Source organism: Lissotriton helveticus, chromosome 6, assembly GCF_964261635.1.
Source record: "Lissotriton helveticus chromosome 6, aLisHel1.1, whole genome shotgun sequence".
Taxonomy (NCBI): Eukaryota; Metazoa; Chordata; class Amphibia; order Caudata; family Salamandridae; genus Lissotriton; species Lissotriton helveticus.
Window position 1 is genome coordinate 884653542 of NC_136067.1, and position 25661 is coordinate 884679202.

Genomic DNA, 25661 nt, shown 5'->3' on the forward strand with positions numbered 1-25661 from the left:
TTTGCCGAAAGAGTTAACTAGAGACCATAAATGTTTTTTTTTCCTTAATTCATCTTTATCCGTTATAGTTGACAATGAAGCAGCTGATTGATTAATTGATTTTCTTTAAACCATTTTACTCCTCACTTCATGTACCAAGAGGCCGATTAGGACGGCGGTGAATCCGCATCCTCCGGGCCGGCAGAAGCCACCGCCGGCCTGGAGGGTGCGGATTCACCACCGCGGCCACATAAAACACCCACCGCCAGATTAGGATGGCGGTGGGATTGTGGTGGTACCAGCGGCGGATGACAGGTCCGTCCGCCGCTGATCTGCGGGGTCTTGAGGGCTATTTGGTGGCGGTGTCTGCAAGACACCATCCGCAAAATTACGATGTGCATCGCAACATGCTTTTTCACGGCGGCTTTTCCGCAGTGAAAAAACATGTGGTCTTTGGTGTTTGGGGGCCATTGCGGGCCTCCAGGGTGTCGGGGGGTGGGGGGGGTGCACATGTGGGGTACCTATGGTACCCCCCAGCATTTATATGCACAAAGCGGCAGGCACCACGCAGTGCCTGCCGCTTTGTGCATGTAAATGTGAAGCATGCATTTTTAACCTTGCAGCGGGTGCTGCTTCAAGCAGCACCCACCGCAAGGTTAAAGATACAGGATGTGACCGCCAGGGTGGCGGTCACATCCTAATTGCACTGGAGTGACCGCTGCTGCCCCTGCGGACGGTCCCTCCACCTCGGGGTGGCGGACGGACGCAGGTCCGTACGCCATCCTAATAGGCCCCTAAGTTTGGGCATTCAAAGTTACGTAAACACTCATTTAAATAAGTTTGCCAACTACTGGCATATTCACTTTTTAATATCTCAAGCCAACACAGATTTGCTAGCGAACCCTCTTCAGCTCGAGATAGTGTCAATAAAGACTTTAAAACTGTGGATTGTCGGGCCAAAAACTGTTTCTTTAAACCAAATTCAATTTTGCATCTTTGCCCCGGAAGATAATGGAACCATAGTCCAAAGATGGAATTAACTTTGCTTTCATAACCTTCGGCAAGTGATCATAATTTGGGCATAATAGCTTATCTTTTCTAAAAGCAAATGCGAGCGATGTGCCCTTAGCTTCAAGGTTATTAAAATGCTGCCTAAATGACAAACTATCATCAAATGTGATTCCCAAATATTTATATGATTTTACACACTCAATAACCAAACCATTAATATTCCATTTTTTTACTCCAAGTTTGCCTCTTCCCCCGGTCATTATTTTTGATTTTTTTTATTCATTTTTAGAAGCCTGGACCGACGCCTCATCCGGCCCGACATCGCCACTGCCATCCCCGACAGCTACAAGATCTAGAGAAAAGAGCGCCCACACTGCCCAGGAGGAGGACTCCCCATCGCACACAAGACCCCCTTCGACTCTCCACATCCAGCATGAGTGACCCCCACTCCAACACAGAACACCTCCACTTCGAGGTCCAGACCAGCCCCAGGACCACGCTACATGGCACCCTCATCTACAGACCGCCAGGACCCCGCACCCAGCCCACAACTACCATCGCCGAGCTCGTTACACCCCACGCCATCACCTCCAATGACTACATTCTACTTAGGGACCTGAACTTCCACCTCGACAACAGCAACGACCCCGACTCCACCACTCTCCTCGACAACCTCGGACTGAAGCAGCTGGTTAACACGCCCACCCACAGAGTGGACACACATCTTCACGGGTGGGACAAGCATCCATTTCAACCACGCCACCGAGCCCCTCTGGACAGACCACCACTGCATCCATTCCACCTTCAACACCACAACCGCACCCAAGCCCACCCCGTGCCTGCCAAGATGGAACTGGAGCAACGTCACTGAGGAACACCTTAACACCACCCTCCTCCAAACCCCCCCCCCCCCCAGCGCCACTACCGACACCAATGCCACAGCCATAGAACTTCACCGCTGGATCTCCTGCTGCGCCGACAAGCTCGTTCCCCTCCACCCCCTTGCCAAGCTACGCTCTCTCAAGGCCGCCTGGTTCACCACAGAACTATAGAAGCCAGACGTTCCTGAAGATGCCTAGAGAAAACCTGGCGAAACAAGAAAACAACAGAAGCACAGAACAACCACAGGAATGCCTTGAAGAAATACCACTAGCGCATAAGAGCCACCAAACGGACCTTCATAAGAGGCAAAGTCCAGACCAATGCAACCAACGCCAAGAAACTGTTCAATGTCATACAGCAGTTTGCAAAACCCACCAGCAGAGCCTCGGACATCACACCTTCCCAGGAACTCTGTGAGAAACTCAGCTCCTACTTCCATCTGAAGATCAAGGTCCTCTACAACAACTTCAGCGAACCAGTACCGGACACACCTCCTCACCCACCCCCGACGACAAGCCAATCATCAAGACCTGGGATCCCGCCACCGTCGTACTCATCACCAAGACAATGTAGAAAACCCACTCAGGAGCCCCAACGGACCTCTGCTCACCACACATATTCCACAGGGCCACCGCCGCCATCGCACCCGAACTAGGACGGACCATCAACACCTCCTCGAAATCCAGAATCTGCCCGGACAGCTGGAAGCAGGCGGAAGTTCAACACCTCCTCAAGAAACCAACGGCCGACTTCACAAACTTGAAAAACTACCGGCCCATCTCTCTCCTCCCCTTTGCGGCCAAATCACAGAGAGACTCGTTAACGCCCAGCTGACCGCCTTCATCAAAGAGAACTCTATCCTAGATGTTTTCCAGTCTGGATTCCGCAGCAACCACAGAACCGAGAACGCCCTCCTTGCCTTCAATGACGACTACTGCATGCAACTCGACCAGGGCCACACGGCGGCCTTCATCCTTCTAGACATCCCTGCAGGCTTCGACACCGTCTCACATCGCACACTTGCAGCCAGACTTTACGACACCAGAATACAAGCAACCGTCCTCGACTGGATCCAATCCTTCCTCTCCGGCAGAACCCAGAGGATCAGACTCCCTCCCTTCCTACCAAACCCACTGACATCAACTGCGGAGTAGCCCAAGGGTCATCACCCAGCCCCAAGCTTTTCAACATCTACATGGCCCCCTCGCCACCATCATCAGACAGCATGGGCTCAGCATTGTATCCTACACTGATAACACCAAGCTCATCCTCTAACTCACGAAGAATCCTGAAGACACCAGACTCTGCTTCCAGGCAGGAATGAAGAACATGGAAACCTTGATGAAAGACAGCTGTTTGAAGCTCAACTAAGAGAAGACCAAGGTCCTCATCCTCGGACCCTGCACCTCCGCCTGGCACAACACCTGGTGGCCCCCCACACTCGGAAGCCACCAACCCTGACTGACCATGCATGAAACCTCAGCATCATCCTTGACTCCTCCCTCTCCATGAACCGCCAGATCAACACCAGATCAATGCCGTCACCTCCACTAGCTTCAACTGCCTGCGCATCCTCCGTAAGACCTTCAAATGGATCCCCCCAGACTGCAGAAGGACCGGCATCCACGCGCTCATAACCAGCAGACTGGACTACGCTGTAATCAACAGAACTCTTCTACACAAACGCCAAACCATCGAGAACGCCGTAGCCAGACTCATCCTCGGGACACCGCGTCACGAACACATGACTCAACACCTTTGAAGCCTCCACTGGCTCCCCGTTGAAAAGAGGGTCACCTCAACAACATTGCACCCAAATACCTCAACAAGGGAGTATCCTTCCATGTACCCAAGAGGAACCTCCACTCCGCCGACCTCGCCCTGGTGGAGGTCCTCCGCATTCGCTCCCCGACCCTGCACGCGTTCAGGAAGGACCTCAAGACCTGGCTCTTTGACTGATCCGGAGCCGCACCCCCAGCGCCTTGAGACCCTCATGGGTGAGTAGCGCGCTATACAAACCCCTGATTGATTCATTGATTGATTTTAAGCAGGCCTGCCTGCTGGAAGAGAGAAGGAGTCTGCTTCACCCAGCAGGAGGAGATACTGTCCAGGAGAAGAAGCCCTGCATGTTCATGGCCTGAGGAAAACACAGAGAATGCAGACTGCCTGTGAGAGGGAAGCCAGGAGTGATCCATGCTGCAGTGGATCTCCTGGTCTCTCTCCGTGATTCCCGTCGAGAATCAGACCGGCCCAAGTTAACTTACATCTCTCTTGCTGCATGATTCATGCACCACCACAAGCTGGACTACAACAGCCATGCTATGTCATTCTTGCACTGGTCCAAGTCGGGGTACAACTGCCTTGCTGCATGATCCATACACCAGCTGAAGGCAAGTTGCAACTGCATTGCATGTGGCCAGCCTAATGGCATCTGTCATTTTCCTGAAAAGGTCACACACAGTGAAGACATGAACTGCGCCGGGCCTCAACTGTGACTATGGCAGTGTCCAAACGCAAGTGCTACAGGCCCCCAATTACAGTCAGAAATAAGCTGATGCAGTGGACAGCAGTGAGCATGAGGGATTGAGGCTGTTTTCCACCTGCTACAATGCCAAAGTCTGAACAATGTGAACTGATTGAGTATTTAAACATGCTCCTTCCAGGAATTGTAAGTAACATGGTCACCAGGGAGGGAGACAGATTAAAGAGAAAGTAGAGGGGTCTAGTCTACAAGGTGGAATTTTCATCAGGGATATTACCCTATTCACAAATTGGAGTGTGCATTATTTAGTATTGCTGTGAGATTGAAAGTATTTTCTTTTTCAACATGTACTCAGCAGGATTTTGAATTATTGTGCATGTTAGTTGATTGTTGAGCTTTGTGCTCATAACCCCATACTACCTCCCTTTGATGCCTGTGATGTCTCAGCTCACCCTCGCTACACTCAGAGTCAAGTGTGGAAGGGTTGTACTTTGCCCAGTTTGCAAAGCCATAGTAGAATGGACCCCAGGACATAAGTAGCAAACATCCTTAACGACAACGGTTAAGGTCCAGTTGCCCTGTCATTCCTGTGGCTCAACCCCCCACACCAAAAACAATTTTTTTAAACCTAGTCATGAAGCAACGGGACGTTGAAGAGAGTATGCAGTAATCACTTAGGTGGCTATATGTTTCATTGCAACCTGCAGCAGACTGGAGTGCCATGTACTTTGCAAATAGACAGCAATCGATTTTGGGGGATGGTATCACATCATTGGTTTCTAAATACTACACCAGTCAATCATTTATGTCCTTGCTAGTCACGAAATAGGGGATACAAATCTATTATGTCCCCTTTTCATTAATAGTTGCATGGACATTGTGAGTCACAAATTCATTAGTGACTCAAAGTGGATCTGTAGAAACTGCAATTTTTGCACAGCGCAGGCTTTTCAAGTGGAAAAACATTTAATGGATCAGGCCTAAACTTCTGTTAAGTGGAAGCATGGGAAGGTCCTTCACCTCAGATAAGCTAGGATTTTTGTATGTATTTATGTATGTATATATGTATGTATGTATGTTATTTCTATAATGTGAACCATTCTCCCAGGTAAGGCTGTTGTGGGAAATTCTCACACTTCCTTGAGTCACAATGAAGTCCATCAGGTGGGAAGTGAAAATAATCATGGAAGCAATATATTTTCCGCCAGTCCACAATAAAACAGCACATGATAGGAAATTACAACCTGCATAAGAAAGCAGTTGCTTGCTCTATCAAAGGTTTCTGTTGAGGAAAATTATCTAGGTGTTAGTAGGCTCTGATGGAGGAATTCGAAAAAGCAGCGCCCTTCGACTCATAAGGCTTTCTCTCGTCCAGTTCTCTATTTTTATTTTAAACAAGAGAGTGCTAAATTGGTTACTTTTGCAAAGTATATTTGATAAACAGTCTCCCAAGCTAACAGACCAATTTGACCTAATTTCCAAATTTTTAACCTAAACTTTCATTGGACAATGCTGACAAATCACGAGGTCCTGTAGGTTATTTGTCCTATTACCAACAGGATTCGGCATCCATCCCTCTGACCCTCCATCCCACTGGTCCTCCCTATGTGTTCCTTGCCTGCATCTTTGAGAGAATGACTCAAGGTGTCTTGGACTCTTTTACGGATCTCCTTCTATGTCCTCTCTGTTAAATCTTATTTTCCTGATGAATACAGTAGCTTCTGTCACCATAGCTTTCAAACATGCATGTGGCAAACAATCATATAAGGAGGCAAAATGTTGATACTGGCCCTAGTGATCAATATGGGCACAGGTCGCCCTGTTCTAGAAGCTTGTCTTCAATTTTAGGCAATGGCTGTTCACAAATAGTAAGCTCTCAGAAGGTTTGTGTACTTCATAGAAGGTTCAAAGTTAAGTATCCAAAGGCTTGGTAATGAATAAATTAATCCCTATCCTTGGATTATGCATTAAACAACTCCTGTTGTGTCAAACAGTGACCTTCCTAATTTTGAGCACCTTCTGAATTTTCATGATAGGAGAAGTAAACCAATCCTGAACACACCTCCATAATTGTATCCATGCCATGGACTCAATTTATAAATCAATTTACAGGTGTGTCCTTTGCATTTAGAAAGTCATACACCGCTCATGAGTGATTTAGTTATGATTCATAGTATTAAAACACCCAAAGGCACAAACACAGATGTTATCTACAAGTGCACAACGTATGCTCTGAATGCATAAGTTACGCATTTGTGACCTCCAGGTTAGTAGATGGAATAGTCAGATCAACGCAAAGCATATGTAGAAACCATCTGCACCATGGTAGCTTTGTATATTTTCACGAATACAGCAGAGCATTCATCACACATATTAGAACTTCTAAACTTACACCCAAATGATCCAGATAGATGCACCGCGGAAACTGTGGGAACATGCATCAATTTATTCCACTTCTACAACATGCATAGGGGAAGGCAATAATTAAAAATAAAATTCCATCAATAAAAATACGGAAAGTGGTAGATGTTTGGTACCTCTATTTATTTATCACTCCATGTGCAGAATAGCTTCCTTGTGTTCACTCTGCACACGTATCGTTAGGCAGAAGTGTATATGTACATACCATACATTTCCAGGCTCAAGTTCTGAATCTCAGGTTTGCATTACATAGCTGCACGTTTTGTAAACCATTTAGTTAAAAATATTTTCAGTGCCTAGAGATGTTAGCCACAATTTATGGCTTTTTATGTGACCCTTAACCTCTATTTCTATATATTATTAATAATTGATTACATAGAGAACATCGTGTGTGTTATGTAAAGTCCACTAAACACTAGCTAGAGAATGATATTCATTTCATGAATACCACAATGATTAAAGGGTAAAATTTCACCCAATGAAGATTTAAATCCATGTTTTTCAGGTCTTTGGGTTAATGCTAACTAAACTGAGATATCTCACCAGTTCCTAGACCTGCCTTACTATATAGCTGTCAAGATTATATGGAGAGAATTATATCAGTATGTTTCCAAACATGGTACACCAATACAAGCACATCTATGTATCTGAGAACACACAAAACTGACCTTTTGAAGAAGATCCCCCCAGTCCAAAATTCATACATCTTTTGGTCAAAAAGATATCATCTCCTCAATATCATAAATTTGTTCTTGGACAAAAACATCAGCTCGCCAAATGAATTGAAATTTTCTTAAAGCCTCCAGATTATGCCCAATAATTGGAATTGAATACTTGCTATTACTTGCAAATCAGTTAATGTCTATTAGATGATCAACTGATATGTTAGTAGGTAAAGCGTGCAACTACATTATATTCATGACATCAGAATACAACATAATACAAATGATTATCATATCATGCCATACGTAGTGATGCTGGTGTTATAGAAAATTGTAAAGCGTACATACCACTGGCACTATTTGGAGAATATGTCGGCCCTCCTTGGCAGTTGCCTGGCATGGAATTGTTCAGAAAACTGAAGCCTCCTGTGTTCAAAAACTGCATGCCGTGTGTATCCTGTGCATTTGTAGAGGACCCGTAGTCAGAGCAAGTCCTGGAGTTGTATGGTGATACAGCACAGCTGTTACTGAAAAGGTCTCTGGAAAGCTGCTGCTCACTTAAAGGAGCAAACCGACTGTTCTCTGATCTATGATGATAGACTACTGAATGGGGCTGGGCTTGAGCCCTAAACATTGCCTGGTAGCTTGAGCCATTGCCATAATAGTTCTGATGTGCTTGAGACAATGTCTGAAAAAGTGGATCAGAGTAAGATGAACACTGAGTATGTACAGATAATCCTGGGTCTACACTGGAAGGCCTCCCTGCCATTGGCCCTTGGTTGATAACACTGCCTCTACTGGCCATGGCAGGAGATATCGGCGGAGTCATTAGATGCCCAGTACTTTGAGACAGCTCTGCCTGACCTAAAGAAACAAAGACTAATGTTAGAATATTTACAGTATATTTCACTGGCATGACCTCCATCAATCAGTTTATCAAAATAAAACTGCATTTGCCATGAACATGCGTACTATTAGCATTAGTTGTTTTACATTATCAGTGGTTTCTAAAATTGGCATCCTTCTGTAAAATTTAGATTTGTGATGAAATAAATAAATGATGTCATGATAAATTTTCCAAAATCAGAAACATTGTAAAAAAAACTGAACATTTATTTATTCCTTTTCTTAATTTGTGTTTTTGTAGCAATTCCCTTAGAGGGAATTAAAGATAGAACAAATGCTACTTGGTCAGAGTCATAAATGATGTGCGGCATTAGATAGGCATGTGTCTTGGATGTGTATGCACAAATACTGAGCAGTGAAAGTTATCAAGGAACTACTGTTATACGACCATGTAGACAGTTATGAATATGTCAAGCACACAAAAGGTGAGGGAAGGATTCTTGCAATATGTCTAATTTCTGGCAATTGCTTGTGGTTACATTCTAACCCATCATTCCTTTGTCCACCATGACAGCTCAGTTTGGACCCAGCCATATCCAAATCAGCCATGACTGTGCACCAATAGGGACAGTCCAGCCATATCTGCAAGGCCAGCTCCTCCATGAACTAGAACACAAGCAACCCATGGCCAGTTTTGCCTTGATTGAGGTTCTGTCTCGTCCTAGGTTGATTTGTAAGTGTATCCACAATTGTGAGATAGTTTACAAATTAGGAAACTCCACATAGTAAGTCGTTGCCATATTTATGTATACTTAATATATGGAGCTTCCAAATATGTAAAATATATAAGGTACAAAAACAACCTAAGATGAGATAAACGCCCATATATTGACAATTGGGGTAGAATTCTGACTTTTTTGGAAACTACCATAAGGATGGACTGAGCTTGAAAATTATTGAGAGGCATTCAAGTGAATAATCACACAAGGAATGCAAGATTTGAATAGGAAAAATTGAGGACTGTAACAACTATGTGTTATTTATGAATTTATGTGTGTATTGCCTGCATGTTTATATAACGATGTGTATTTGACCAATATATGTTTACGATGTGGAAACTCAATATTTAATTAAAACAAATTTAATTTGCATGACCTACTGAAAATATTTTTGTACTCCAATTGTGAATCTTTATCTTTTGTTGTAGAGAGCATGATCAATCCTTATGGAGAACCCACTTTATATTGAAAATATAGATGTCCAGGTTCACATAGGGCTATTTGGGCATTTCCCTTAACCTATATTGTGGACCATAGAATGGTGGCATGGCAGGATAACAGAATTATACAATGTGCAATTTGCCAGAATCGCAGATATCAGAAAAGTTAAGTGAAGTGAAGCACAGGTGCTTTTGATGGGTCTGTTCCCACATGGTGATCAGGGGGCAAGAGTTGCGACAAGGGGGAGGGGGGCCTCTGTCACATTTTAGGAAGTGGGATGGCACAAGCGTTTAGCAGTAAAATGGAAGGGACATTTAGAGGAATTGTTAAGACATTTGTTGGTATTCAAATCTTTGGTTTGGGAAAGCAATTTTGCAGAGTATAGCCCGATCAGACTGATGATTATTTGCAGGGGCATCTCATCCATTAAGATGGGCAACACATTTGTGTAGTCCATGAGCATGAAGTATGCCTTCACTGCATGAGTAAAAACATATGCTCTAGGGATTATTAAATGGATTGTGATACTGTGTAGACATTTCTATTGTAGGTGGCTTCAAGAGTCCCACTAGTGTTGATCTCAGTCTAGCAGGTAGGATTAAAATGTTCATTTTGAAGTTGGACCAAGACTGATTTGCATTTGGTTGGCTTCTGCCTATAATATAGCATATGAAGCAAAACCAATGGATTGTGTAACAAAACTGCATTTGCCATGAACATGCATACTATTAGCATTAGCATTAGCATTAGTTGTTTTACATTATCAGTGGTTTCTAAAATTGGCATCCTTCTGTAAAATTTAGTTCAATATATTTGTCTTCTTCTCAGTACAACGGTATTGTGTGTATGCCTACATGTGTGCCCTGAGGATCGATATGCCTTAGGAGAGCAAGATGTCCTTCATGGATGACGGGCAATAACTTTGGACCATGTCTGGTATTTCTTGTATTTCTGATCAAAATGGATGCAGCTTAGGTGATTAGGTTGAACTATTCATTTTAGAAAGAATCTTAGACTGATTTATATTTAGTTGGTCATTCGCTGTAATGCCAATAGGGAGCAAATAATATGATAGAAACAATACTATTTAGAGCAATGTTATTGGTTATAATTAATTTAAGCATTCCATGAATCACATAATTATTCTATTCAATAACTTTCTCAAAGTAGCATGGTTTCATAATCATGGAGTCTTATAGGTCCATAACTTGTAGTGTAAATGCGTTTCTGAAGAGTTTAGCCCGCGCAATAATGTTAATGTCACAGAGGGTTAACTTATCTTAATTGCGTGCAAAAGTGAAGAGAATGCAATTATTCAGAGCATCTTAAACGTGTACCATGTACCAACATAAACGCAGCCAAGGACTTCCAAAGCAACCAAGATATACTGCTTGAGTTTTCCTTCACCTAGTTGGTTAACCGAGAATAGGGACATTTCATAGAGAAACAGGACACCCTTTCATAACATGTTATACAAATATACATCATTGATAAGTATGGAAGCTTCTGTTAGAAAGTTTGGAACACTGAAAGGGTTCCAATGGACAAGAGGCGAAGACAATGATCCGCTTCACCTGGAAAAATAGCCACAACTCCAGAGATTAGACCCAACTGGGATGAACATATCAAACGACGAATGAGATTGATTGCTAACTTATTAGCTGTAGAATGAGTATCACTGAACATCTGCCAGACTTCAATGCAGAGGAGTGCATACTGCTGTGGGAGCCTGAACTGTTGTTCTTCTGCCATGTCCTGGCCGTCAACACCAGTGGAGGTCTCCGCAATGCTTCAGAGGAACGTTACATATTTTATCTGCATTGTCTGCACTCTCATGTAAATTACTTTTTTTCTTTGAATTCATGTACCTCTTAAGGGGTATCACCTATGGTTTTACAATACAGATGCTATTCAATAAATAACAGAATGTTATAAATTGATTTACATTATAACTACATAGGTGTCGATGTTCTGCTGTTTCTCCATGGTCATTCCCTCTTGACCACACTCAAAGAATATGTTGAGTGAATACACTGGCCCAAGACAAAAAGTACCTCAGCAATGGAACACAATATGTCTGACCTTGCCCAGAGATGTTTGTTTTCCCGTTTAATGAGGGTGCCGCAGAACAGTTACTTTTTGGCTGAGACTAAGAGGTATTTGCATATGGTTGTTACATGTCTCTAATGATACTGAGAACAAAAGAACAATAAGAAGAGAGGCTTCTCAGGGCACTCCAGTTATGGTTAACTGAAGTAGTTTCTGAATCACATTTTTGGTTACTCACCTTGGTGGATTTATTGTGGTGGGAGTTGTCTAAATGGTCATGAACCTGGAAAAAGTCAGCATTTGCTTTCTCGAGGGCATAACCATTCTTGACTGAAAGGGTATTACGACCACAGAGTGGCCTGAAGGGGGACAGTAAACTCAGTAACAAAGAAGGAAAATCAAAATGACTGTTTCCTCTGAACATTTAGGAAACAAAAAGGGACCTAATTTAGATAAATTACAATGCAAAATCTGATTTCTAGCAGAAGTTCAAATTCAGAAGCAAATCCACTGGTGAAATGTACTCCATCAAATATATATTATGGTGCACTAAATTCAACCACTGAAGTACACTTTCTATAATGGAAGAGTTTTCTTTCACTACCCAACTCTAAAGAGGCCCCTATTTCACTGTTTGTACTAGTTAAATTCTGTCCCAAATTTAGCGCACAAACATTAGCACTGCACTATTACAATAATTAAATGGAAATTATGAAATTCTCGCACTCACTTTTCAGAGATGGAGTAGCATGTCCAGCAGACCCCAGGTACAACCACAGCAATGTCACAAAGTAAATAATAGTAAAATGAAGAGTTTCAAACAGAGCTTAATGATGAGCTCAAACAAATGTAATGTTTCCAACATTTGATTCAACTATCTTAAGCAGTAACTTCTAAAATGGCTAAGAACTTGGAAGGTGATAAGATGAACTTTATACACAACTGTCCCTCCACAAAATGTGTACTGTTCATAATAATTAGAGAAGGACACAACAGACTTTAATTATTCAATGTCAAAAATGGTCCGTTAATACCTAAAATAGAAATGGGAGCAGAGGCATATGAATGCAAATTGGAGCAGAAAATTCACATGCTTTATGAATTCTCACCTTCATTGGATGGGGCAGCTTATGTATTAGTTTGAATAATAAAGTAGGAACCCATTTGTTGCAATTAAATTAACAATCTACTTGTTGTATTTTGCTGCAGGTTACACAACAAGAAACTGTTTATGAATAAACAGGATATAGAAACAGATATAAATACAAATGGACGCAGCTGTATAAAAACCTGATAACCACATTACTGTGTTGCACTCCAGTGTTTGCATGAACATACACACTTTGAGAATAATGTACCTGATAAGTGAATGCTGTCAGCATCTTCGACAGAAAATTGATTCAAGCCATTGGGGAGGTTCATGTGCTGGTCAGCTGAGAGAGAAACATAGGCGTGCTCTGAAAGACACTCATTCTTCACAGCACCATCGCTTGGAAGACAGCCTGGTTTGCTGCGGTTTGCCAGAAAGCAAGAACTTGGTGAAGCTGTAAATGCTGCTTTACTTGCATCTACAAAGAAGAAAAAACAGTTTTATGTTTTTACAGTACGCGGAAACAACCCACACTAGGCATATGTAGCATACGTTTTGAAGCAAGTTATTGCCAACACCGCAACGTGTTTGCCCTCATCCAGTTTTCCACTCTTCACATTAATTCCTATTTAAATTATGCAGAATTGATAATTCTAAATAGTAATGCTATTATACCACCACCCCCAAAACGTAGCAGACACGTGTATTTTTGGGGCTGGGTTAAACATTTGGTGGGCCCCCCTTTCACTCTGCTGCTGAGTCTTTTTTCTTATCTACTTCAATTCTTGACATCTGCCAAATCCCCTCTTAAAGTTGAACACAGGTACAAACTAAGAACTTTGTAAAAAGGGCGTCAGATAACTTCATAACTTTTGTGAAACTATTCTCTTGAGATAGAGTACTCTGATGCAGCTTCACTTGCATTAATTTGCTGACAAAAATGATATTCTAATACATCTTATATTAATTTAGTCTAATTTATCCAGTTTATTGCTTGCTTTCCTTTTTTAATTCCCTGAGTCAATAGTTTAGCACACGGCTGCAGTCTCAATGCCTAAGGGAGTGCTGCAGACCATCTCTTCAATAGAATCTCTAAGAAAGCAGTCCATCCTCAGGTATCTAGACACTGGAAGAAGAGAGGAAATACCACTGTCAGTAAAATCGAGGAAACCATACAAACCATACACCGATATAAGGCAAGACCCTTTGGCATTGCGTTAGGGGTGCCAAATGTTGTGAAGCAGAAACACGTCAATAAAAGAAAGAGGTAAATTCACAGGTAGCATTCTAGAAACCACTGTCAATAAACACAGAAGGTCACAAGGACAAACAGCAGACATCAGCTTATGTCATCAGGTACTGGAAACAAGGCAGACATCCACATTTCATTAAAACCGAGAGCCACAGGCAGCGGCATCAGATCAGAAAAAATTATTATTAAAACCAATGAGCAAATATTTTTGAATTTTTTTTTTATTGTGTGAGTTATTTATTATTTTCTTTTTTTCTTTTCTCTCCTTTTCCATTCTTTTTTTTTCCCTTTTTCAAGGTGATAGATAGGTGTAGCTGCATCACTCTATATAGGTGTCACAATTGGGACCAGAATCCGGATCGGGGTGATGGGCCCCAAATGGCGATACAATCGCCAAAGGTAATAAAGGGTGGTTCCTCAATGGGGGAGGAGGGGGGGGATGGAGGGGGTGGAGGTGGAGGTGCTAAAAAGGAAAACATTTCCTCATATTTCTAGAAAAGATGAGACAGGCATGATTCCATTTTTTATTAATGGGATAATGGAGCTAATTCTACAACGGGGTACCTTTTTTACTGTGTAAATCTTGAAATATGGAGAATAAAATAAAAATAATAAATTGGAACGTTAATGGATTAAGGGAGAGTAGGAAACTTGGCAGAATCTGCGAATTCTTAAATAAGTCTGGTGCCCATATTCTTCTCTTAGAAGAAACCCACCTTGAACAGCAGGAATGTAAAGTAGCTTTTAAAAATCAAAAGTGGATACAGGACCTCCTCTGCTCTCAGCAGAGCGGTAACACCAGAGGGGTGGCGATAATCATTAGAATTAACAGTGGGATAAGAGTAGAGAAGTACGAAACTGATCATACAGGTAGATGGCTGACTGCATCTTTAGCTATAAGAAATGCAAAGCTGACATGTGCAATATACCACGGACCAAATCAGGACTCTCCAGAGGCTCTGATTAGCTTAAAAACGAGCTTTCTTGAACTAAATGCCCCCATCATCGTAGGTTGTGATTTTAACCTTGTACTTAACCCGAGGTTGGACCGTACTTCTAAAGTTGCTTCGCCCTCCTTATGTAGATCTAAAAGAGAGCTTAGAAATATGATGAGGGATTTCAATCTGTTAGATGTCTGGAGGGTCAAGAATCAGAATATCAGAGACTACTCATTTTATAGCCACAGACACAAACATCATTCACGGATTGACTTCTTCCTCATTGATCAAAATCTGCTTTTCTGAGATTGTGTCTACCTCTTATATCCCTGTTATGGACAGAAAGGGGTCCCGGACATGAAAGAACAATTTATCCAAAGTGAAAAAAGATTGAAAGAAATTGGAAAAAGGAAACGAATGAAGAAGCAGTGTTGTTTATTCACACAGCAACTAATTCAACCTTATTATGGTTATATCATTCATAAGAAAATTTATACTTCATCACAATACATTGTGCCCACATAAAATAAAAAGGAGGGGGGGAAAAGTGACGTGAGGAGTTCAGTGAACAAGAAGTGAAATTTAAACAAAAAAGGAAAGAATTTATATACACCATCGGTCAGTAATCATATACACATCCATAAAATGATCTCCCTAATTCGGAGCCACATGAAATGCACTAGTCACTGTATAGTTACACAGAACCAAAAATTCTCCTAATTGGCTATGCAAATCCTGATTTATATTTAGGAGTTGGTAAACATAGTGGAAACAGTCATGGAAACAGTCAACGTTTCGACCCTGAGCAATTGTAGGGTAATTTATCCCTTACGAGGCGGGTCTTCATCAGGACAGAAGGGAGGTGGGCATGCCTCCTAGGGTAAAGAAAATATATACTAAATCAGGAAAGAGGGTCTAAAGATCCCAAACAGTTGCCGTAGCACATTAAATGCTCGGCACACTCATTTAAAAACCTACACTAAGCGAGGGCTGACATAGTCAATAAGCGCATTTACCTTAATAGAGAAGGACTGGTTAAAAAGACATCGAGTCCGTCAGGCGTACTCCGTGATGTTTCTGAATGAGTGGGAAAGGACTGGATTAGGATCAAACAAATAAATACCGGTATCATCTGTGGGGGATACACGATAGAGAACTTTATTGTTTTACCTTACTCCCAAAGATCTACGTCGAATCCGATTTAGTGAGGTAGTTTCTAGAAGAGAGGGAGACTAAGGACTCAGAATTACAGGATCCAATTCGTCGTGTTGAAATAATAAGCGTAGGGTCATTAGTTGGAAAGGCCTGGAGTACCCCGAAGGGGCTTACCTTCCAATAAATTGGGTCAGCAAATATTTCTGAAAACAGGCGAGGTCCCGAAGCAATGAATGCCAGCGACTCGTGTAACCAGGAAGTAAGAGCAGGGGGGCGTGGTTACGTCTTTATGAGCGTGTAAGCACAACTAAAGACGGACTTCCCGATCAGTTACAAGGTTGTCAAGGACTCAACCAGTGACGTCCTGTAACCAAGGAAAAAGATTATTATGGTTGTTTCGTTGCCCAAAAGGAAAAAGCACAGTTATACTACCAATTGTTATGAAAGACGCGCATCTTGTCCCAGCATCTTTTAAAATCAACCACCATTACTGAGATCACACGTCATTTCTGGAGAAGGCACATAACCCAGGGCATACCTAGCCATTATGTCGTTGTTACCACGATCAACCCACAAATGCTATTCAGGGGCAGAATTACATAGTGTGCCTGTACCTACCATACAAGGTGGTAAAATGACACAATTACTTTACTTCCAAAAAAGCATTAAGAAGGAAATCAAAGACAAATGAAAAGCGCCCACGCCATCATATCGTTATTAACACGATCCAAACACAGATGTTGTTGAGGGATAGACTTACATAATGTGCCTGTACCTACCATACACGATGGTAAAAGGACACAAATACTTTACTTCCAACCATTGGCATTAGAAAAGAAGACAAAGGATAGTGATAGTATCATCAGGAGAATGGAAGGGTCAGAATTCATAGGGCAGCCAGTTGTACAAAACTACTCTCAGTCTCATTGAGACCATTGTGTACAGAGTCAAAAAATTCTATCCACTTCAGTTCCCTAACATTAAGGATGGGAGTAATGTTTCCTCCTCTCGGGCCAAGCTTTACTTGTTCTAGTACAATCCACTTGAGAATTTCCGGAGGGTGGTTTTCTTTTATGCAATGTTCCACTAGCGGTGCCCCAATCACTTTGCACCTGACACGGCTGCAATGTTGTAAAAATCGCATTTTTACCCGTTGTTGTGTCTGACCTACATAGATTAGGTCACAAGGGCAGACTATACAGTAAATCACGTCTGTGGTGTTGCAGTTAGTGTGGGTTTTCAATTTTATGCGATGGTGTTTGAAAGAAAATTCTTTTGTTTGGATAGTGGAAGGACATGCCTTACATTTTCCACACTTGAAATGGCCCACGATGGCTGGAAGATTCCACAGCGTAGTGATGGTTGGTGAGGGTGAGCATTCCAAAAATGAGCTGACCACATGGTCACGGATATTTTTAGCCTTCTTGAAAGAATGCAAAGGTAAGCTGTTGTCACCAAGGTCCTCCGAGATTATCGTCCAGTGTTTATTTATAGCTTTTTTGATTTCATTGCTCTTAGTTGAGAAAGTTGTTACACATATCAAACGTTGATCCATATCATTGGTGCGTTCATTAGGTTCTAGCAATGTCTCCCTTGGATTGAACCACGCTCTCTTGCGGGCTCTTTTTGTCAGGCGTTTGGGATATCCACGTTCAATCAGACGATCCATCAGGTTCTCTGACTGTTCCATGTAATCCTCCTTCTTGCTGCAGACACGTCTGATCCTTAAAAATTGTCCATAGGGCAAATTGTCCCTAAGACCCATAGGGTGGTGGCTGGAGTACTGGAGTAAAGAGTTGCGTTCAGCTGGTTTTCTAAAGAGAGTTGTGTGTATGGTTTCATCCTCGGCGATTATAGAGAGATCCAGAAAGTCTATTTTCATTTTGTCAAATTGGATGGTAAATTGGATATCCTGGGATTTGTTGTTCAGCCAAGTGAAGAAATTAGTGATTTGCATCTCCGTACCGGCCCAGACCAAGAGGATATCATCAATGTAGCGCATCCATAGCTGAATATTTGACCTGAATGGATTAGAGTCATTGAGAATAAATGTTTGTTCAAACGTGGACATAAAAATTATGGCTAAATCAGGCGCGTAGGCAGCCCCCATAGCAACTACTTCTTCACATCCCGTACGACCAGGGTCTCGTAGGCCAAAATCCTACTTGTCATCGCATAAGTTGGAGGGACAAAGGTAGATGGTATTCGTAGGCCTGTGGTGGATAGAGCAGTTTGTGGGGGTTTGTTTTTGAAAAAGTAACGGAGTCTTATTTTCCTGAAAAATTGTGCAATTCCGCAACCATTGTAAAGACATTCGGTAAAGCTGTGGGTACAAATGATAAACCTCGGCTGAGTACTTTCACCTCCTCATCCTTCAAAGTGTATGAAGAGATATTAATCACAGGAATGTTGGATGTTTTACCACCTGTAATTCTTTCGGCGGGTTGACCTCTCCCCATGTTCCTCCTGAGGGAAGTGAACCTGTTTCACACCCCTCCCTCGTCCGCTGTCCCATGCTGCTTCCACGTTCTGTTGTCCCCTGCCAATGCCTCTGTTCCAGTTGTTGCCTCTGCCTCGTGGTGGTCTCCATCCACCCTGTCCTAAAAAAGGGTTGGGTGGGTATGCTGGACCGTATGAATCTTGATATCTGTAGGCTACACTTGGACCTGGCTGGTCTGAGTCTTCTCCGGAGCTATAGGATGAGTCTGAAAAGGTCGTGAAATTACGTCTTCCTCTAAAGCCCCCGCGTCCACGGTTGGTGAATCGCCCTTGAGGATCCTGTCAATAGTAATCCTCCTGTAGATAGGGGTATGTCTTCTTTTTATCGTACAGACGTACGTCACGTTCAAGCTTCTCTAATTTCTTTTTGATGGTTGTGGTTTCAAAGTCCTGGAGTGTGGCAACCAACTTAGTCAGTGCTTCTTTAGAATTGGTGAGTGTTGTATCGCCCGAAATTTCAGCTTTTAGATCCGATATTTGTTTGGTGAGGATTTGGACTTGCTCTGCAGCCGTATCGATCCCCAACACTATCCAGTGTCTCGAACAGTTGTTAGCAACAAAACTAAAACCCTCTCTAAATTTCGGAACGTCCACAAATATCGCCGGTTCTATCCTCACTTGCAGCCCAGTTGGAATAATGTTGGATTGTAGGCACTGTGCCAAAAAGTGTCCATGTAGTTTTGTTCTAATCAGCTTTTTAAAAGATGCTGGGACAAGATGCGCGTCTTCCATAACAATTGGTAGTATAACTGTGCTTTTTCCTTTTGGGCAACGAAACAACCATAATAATCTTTTTCCTTGGTTACAGGACGTCACTGGTTGAGTCCTTGACAACCTTGTAACTGATCGGGAAGTCCGTCTTTAGTTGTGCTTACACGCTCATAAAGACGTAACCACGCCCCCTGCTCTTACTTCCTGGTTACACGAGTCGCTGGCATTCATTGCTTCGGGACCTCGCCTGTTTTCAGAATTATTTGCTGACCCAATTGATTGGAAGGTAAGCCCCTTCGGGGTACTCCAGGCCTTTCCAACTAATGACCCTACGCTTATTATTTCAACACGACGAATTGGATCCTGTAATTCTGAGTCCTTCGTCTCCCTCTCTTCTAGAAACTACCTAACTAAATCGGATTCGATGTAGATCTTTGGGAGTAAGGTAAAACAATAAAGTTCTCTATCGTGTATCCCCCACAGATGATACCGGTATTTATTTGTTTGATCCTAATCCAGTCCTTTCCCACTCATTCAGAAACATCACGGAGTACGCTTGACGGACTCGATGTCTTTTTAACCAGTCCTTCTCTATTAAGGTAAATGCGCTTATTGACTATGTCAGCCCTCGCTTAGTGTAGGTTTTTAAATGAGTGTGCCGAGCATTTAATGTGCTACGGCAACTGTTTGGGATCTTTAGACCCTCTTTCCTGATTTAGTATATATTTTCTTTACCCTAGGAGGCATGCCCACCGCTCTTCTGTCCTGATGAAGACCCGCCTCGTAAGGGATAAATTACCCTACAATTGCTCAGGGTCGAAACGTTGACTGTTTCCATGACTGTTTCCACTACGTTTACCAACTCCTAAATATAAATCAGGATTTGCATAGCCAATTAGGAGAATTTTTGGTTCTGTGTAACTATACAGTGACTAGTGCATTTCATGTGGCTCCGAATTAGGGAGATCATTTTATGGATGTGCATATGATTACTGACCGATGGTGTATATAAATTCTTTCCTTTTTTGTTTAAATTTCACTTCTTGTTCACTGAACTCCTCATGTCACTTTCCCCCCCCTCCTTTTTATTCTATGTGGGCACAATGTATTGTAATGAAGTATACATTTTCCTATGAATGATATAACCATAATAAGGTTGAATTAGTTGCTGTGTGAATAAACAACACTGCTTCTTCATTCGTTTCCTTTTTCCAATTTCTTTAAATCTTTTTTCACTTTGGATAAATTGTTCTTTCATGTCCGGGACCCCTTTCTGTCCATAACAATTGTCTACCCAGGTCCCAGTGACTCAGTTTGGGTTTAACCCTGTTTTTTTACAGTATACCTCTTATATCCCGGCAATTTTATCTGACCATTCCCTGGTAGAACTAACAGTTAAATTTTCACAAAGCTTTCAAGTTAGGCGGTGGACCTTGGAGAGATCCCTATTATTACAGGAAGAGCTAAAGAAGGATCTACTGAAATATATGGCAGAATATTTTGAGTTTAATAAAGCCACTGCATCAGATCAAATAATATGGGAAGCATTTAATTCTTTCCTAAGGGGGACACTCACAACTATAATGATACGGAGAAATAAAATTAGGAAGAAGGCAGAGGATGACTCTTTATCTAAAATAAAACAAAAAGAACAAGAGCTACAGAAAGCCTCCCTTGAACAGCAGATTAATTTGATTCCCATACAGAAGGAGCTGGAGAGTTTAAAAATTAAATATCAGGCTAATCTAGATAAAGTTATCAAAGAAAAGTGGGATGCAAGTAGACTGCAGAACTTTTCATATGGAGATACATGTGGTTGAATATTGGCCTGGAAGGCTAGATCCGAGAGTACTAGGAACCAGATAAATAAATTAAGGATACAGAGATCTGGAGATATCTCATTTGATAATGACGAGATTTTGGGAGAAATTAAAACATATATGCAAAATTTATACATGGGGAATAACGACAAAAACTCAACTGAAGGTGCAGTTCATTGGTTAGAGGGGGTATGCCTTCCACCTCTAACTGAGGCAGATAGCCTGTTTCTGAGTTATTTGATCAAAGAGGGGGAAGTTCACGATCAATTAAAAAGAATGGCCAGGGGAAAAGCAGCTGGCCCAGATGGGCTTCTGGTGGAAGTATACCAAATGGGATTTGATATATTGGTTCCCATCCTTACGTCTTTATTTAATAAAATACATCAAGCAGGAGAGCCCATTCCCGCGTCCTGGTTAGAGGCTACGGTTACGTTAGTTTTGAAATTAAATAAGGACCCTACTAATGCCGAGTCTTACAGGCCAATCTCGCTGCTAATAAATACAGACTATAAAATCTTTGCGGGCGTGTTGGCAGCGAGATTGGCCAAAGTAATTAAGTCTGTGGTCCATGAGGATCAGAGGGGGTTCATGCCTGGTAGGCAGCTGAACGAGTTGACCTTCCAGGCGAATGCTGCTATCGATTATGCTACAGAGGAAAAATCTCCATTAACTATCGTAGCAATTGACGCCGCTAAGGCCTTTGACCAGGTTAGCTGGTTGTATTTGTGGGAAGTTCTGTCAAAGCTTGGTATTCCAGCTAACTTTATAACATCTGTGAAATCACTATATCTACACCCTAGGGCCAAGTTTCTTGTAAACAACTCACTTACAGAATGGGTTCAAATAACACGCTGCACCAGACAGGGATGTCCCCTCTCTCCCTTATTTTTCAACCTATATTTAGAGCCCCTGGCTATCCAGCTAAGATCGGATACTCTAATCAAGCCTTTTCGCATGAATGAACTAGATCTAAAACTTGCTCTATACGCGGACGATCTTTTATTGTTTACATCCAATCCCGAAATATCAATCCCTCGATTATTTCATCATGCAGAAGCTTTTGGGGAGGCCTCAGGATATAGAATCAACAAAGAGAAAACCGAGGTCATGCAAAGGAATCAGTTGGTCCTATTCCCCGAAACAAAGCCTCAGATGAGATATCTAGGTGTACATTTGCTACAGAACATCTCTGAGATTTCCAAAGCCAACTTGGATAGAGTGTACAAGGATATCAATGTACTTTTACATCGATGGTCGGGTCTGCCATTGAACATTTTCGGGAGGGTAAACCTAAAAAAATGGTTATTCTGCCAAAGATGACATTCCTTTTTAACTCGATACCGTTGTTATTTAGTCCCAAGGATATTGCCAAATTGCAGGGACGAATAGGATCTTTCATCTGGAACTCTAAATCGCCCAGAATTTCCCTGAAAAAACTAAGAAGAAAACTGAAGACAGGTGGACTTGCTATGCCTGACATCCTTCATTATTGCCATGCTTTTCATTTTAAAAACTTTAGGTTAATGGCCGACAAAGCTGATACATCTTGCTTGGGTCGGCTATTTCAGGCGTTATTACATGGTATCCCCTAGGGCATGAATCCTTCTTATTTAAGTTTGGGGACCCACAATTCTACAAGAAGGATAGACTAAAGGTCTTGGGCACGGCTCTGAGAAATTGGGTGTTTCTGAGAAAAAAAACTAGGCATCCCTTATTATACACCCCTGGCCCCTATATGGGATTCCCCAGGAACACCCGAATGTCTCAGGGATCAATTATCGCTCCCCCTCAGAATAGCTGGTATCACGCAGTGGAAGGATCTCCTTGATGACTCAGAGTTATTGGGGTGGGATCCACTTTCCCGTCTGACATACGGAACTCTCACCAGGTTCAAATTTTATCAGTTATATAGCTGGTGGAGTACCATATCTTGGGGTTTAACAGCTAATCCTAAATTTGATCTGGTAAAGAAAAAAGGGAGCTGGAAAACAGAGATTTCCTTTTGGTACGAGGCTTTAAATGAGAAAGATGAGGTCACAGAACTTGAACTTAATAAACTATGGGGAGAAGCGGTAGCTTTGCAGGGTGATAATTTACCAGCTCTATGGGGAGACTCTTTTAAATTACTACATACAGTGGTGAAATCAGCCCCCTTAAAACGAAATCATCTGTTCACCCTGTACAGAGTGTATATATCCCCCAAGAAATTGGTTAAGTTTACGAACCTTGAACATTGTTGCCCACGCTGTAAGGCTTCGGCTGAGGACGATTTGCATATGTTTGTTGAGTGTCCAAGACTATCGCTTTTCTGGTCTAAAATCGAAGAATTTATAACAGAGGTTTTGGGTATACATATATTCATTACACCTATGATTATTCTTTTTGGCCTAGGGGAAGAGTACCAGCTTAGTGAGATGAGGACCAAATGTATATTTTATATAATGATCTTAGCTAGACGGGAAATATGTAAGTCCTGGAAATCAGAGAATGCTCCCACCTTTGCTGACTGCCTAAGATATTATATATATATCAGTGAGTCAGATATTGCATGTGATGGCTCTAGCCTTGTTAAGATCTGGGCGGCCCTAGTGGCTTGGCGGAACAGATGAGAGTATTCCTATGATTTTACCTGGGTACTGTTGGCGCTTTGTCTCCTACCCAACCAAGGGTCTTCCAGATTAAAGGGTATGGAGTGGACATAGCAAACAGCTTAGCCTGGAGCGGGATTCTCTTCTCTCTCCTATTCTGGATTGAATTCCTCGGATTTAATCCTTGAGGCCGGTACATCGTAATGTGGAGAGGAGGAGATACCCTATCTAGAATACCCATCATTGGTATATGAGGAATTTAGAAAAAAAACAAAAAGTAAAAAAAACAAAAAAAAACAATGAGCAATTAGATACTACCATAATGTTACAACTCCTGTGCCAATGAAACTGAAGAACCTGGTTACAGGCAGTAGGCTAGACACACTGTAATAAAAGGAAAATGTTAAGTACCCTGGAAGCATCTGTTCGTAGCGTGTAGAGTTGCAGATTCACATGCTCTGCTTACTCCTGCCATCTAGAGTTGGGCTTGGACAGAGTAGGATGGAATAGTAGAAAGAGTACGTGCACATGTGCGTTGGTAAGAGTTTGTATATAGTAAGAAGCAATCTTCATCCCAATACACATGCCCTGGGAGGAGGGAGAGGGCATCTGAATCTACAGTACTACTGTGAAGATCTGGGTGTATTATATGATATGGCTAGGTAGCCTTATCATGGAATACACTTGCAAAAACCTTTATTGGGTCCAGTCAGGCTAATTTGTAAACCTTAAGCTCAACCCTGGGTAGTTGTGACTTTGAGCAGCAAAGCTTAGACAAAGGAATTTAGTGTAAAGCATTTAACAGCAACAAACAACATGATAAGAAATCCACACAAAACGAAAGAAATATGTCACTAATTTATAACAATAGAGTGTATTGTTATGAATTTTTGTAGTTCATGATGAGCAAAATAAACCTGAGCATTCCAGAGATAAAGCTATTTAAAGATTTCACCACTTTTAATTTTGCCTGCGAACAATCATCGGTCAAGTAAACATTTAGTTTGGTTACTCCCGCCTGACTTGGATTACCAAATCCAACAGGATGAAGGCATGGTGGCCTTTTAAGGATATTTTGGACAGTTACCTGGCCACTAGAGCATTTTCCAGTCCAGTTCCATCCTTTACAGCATGACCGCAATAGACAACAATGGAGTGGTCCTGATGCTGTGGATGTAGTAAGAAAAGATGCTCAAAGATGCTACGGTTGCAGTGCGGTTGATGGGGTGCCTTTGTGGAGGTTCCTCAGTCCACTGGTGATGTGGGGTGGCTTGCTACACAGTGGTCGGGTCCCACAATGTACCCTTTCTCACGGTGGTAGGGCAGCAGCGGCTGGCTTTCAGATCCCCAGAAAAAGCGAGTTGAGTCAAATCCTTTAGTGGGGGTTAGTGTCCCTCTGGGGTGACCAATCCAGCCTCTAACAGCACTCCTGGGTCACTAGGGGTGTCAAGCCGCAGCTAGTAGTGTATCTTCTCCAGTGGCTAGCAACGTGCCAGTTTAGGCGTCTTCAGCTGTTTTGTCCCTGAAGCTGGTTCCAGGAGGTCAGCCAACTGATCTATGGAGTCACTGCTTCAATCTCGGGCTGCAAGTAAATATTCTCAAAACCAGCCACAGACACAATCCAATTTTCATTATCCTAAAATGCAGCAGGTGCAGTCAAACAGACAGTACAGCGTCTCCTTGGGCAGTCCAGAGGAAGCTGTGCAGTCCTTCTTTGGCCCTCTTTCCAAATCCAGTGTGAGCAAATGTTCAGGGTGCCAGGGATGACATATTTATCTGAGGAAAGTGCCCGGAGGGGACATCGTGGTCACAAAACCAATGGGCTACCAGGGTCCCTCCTACTTAGGATCCAACTATGATGCCGTTTGGAAGGGCTCCGGATACGATTCGGTTTTGCAGAATTCGATTCAGAACCCTTGTTCCTGACCGAATCGTACAGATTTCCCAACCACCCATTATGATGCCTGAGAACTGTGCGAGCAGTCCAAATTAGTTCCGAAAGGCATTGGGACAGTCTGAGTCTTTCGGCGCCGATTCGTACAGCTCTATTGACAAG

The 25661-nt window shown here is 42.4% G+C and overlaps 1 protein-coding gene across 1 annotated transcript in view; it reads right to left on the reverse strand.

Moving 5' to 3' along the window:
• The window catches only part of RFX6 (regulatory factor X6), a 424100-nt gene that overhangs the window by 33465 nt on the left and 364974 nt on the right, over positions 1-25661 (reverse strand). The window contains exons 16-17 of the mRNA XM_078646873.1: positions 12911-13120; positions 7786-8301 (exon numbers count right to left, since the gene is read on the reverse strand). Coding sequence (XP_078502999.1) covers positions 7786-8301; positions 12911-13120 — 726 coding nt within the window. The remainder of the gene's footprint in view (positions 1-7785; positions 8302-12910; positions 13121-25661) is intronic.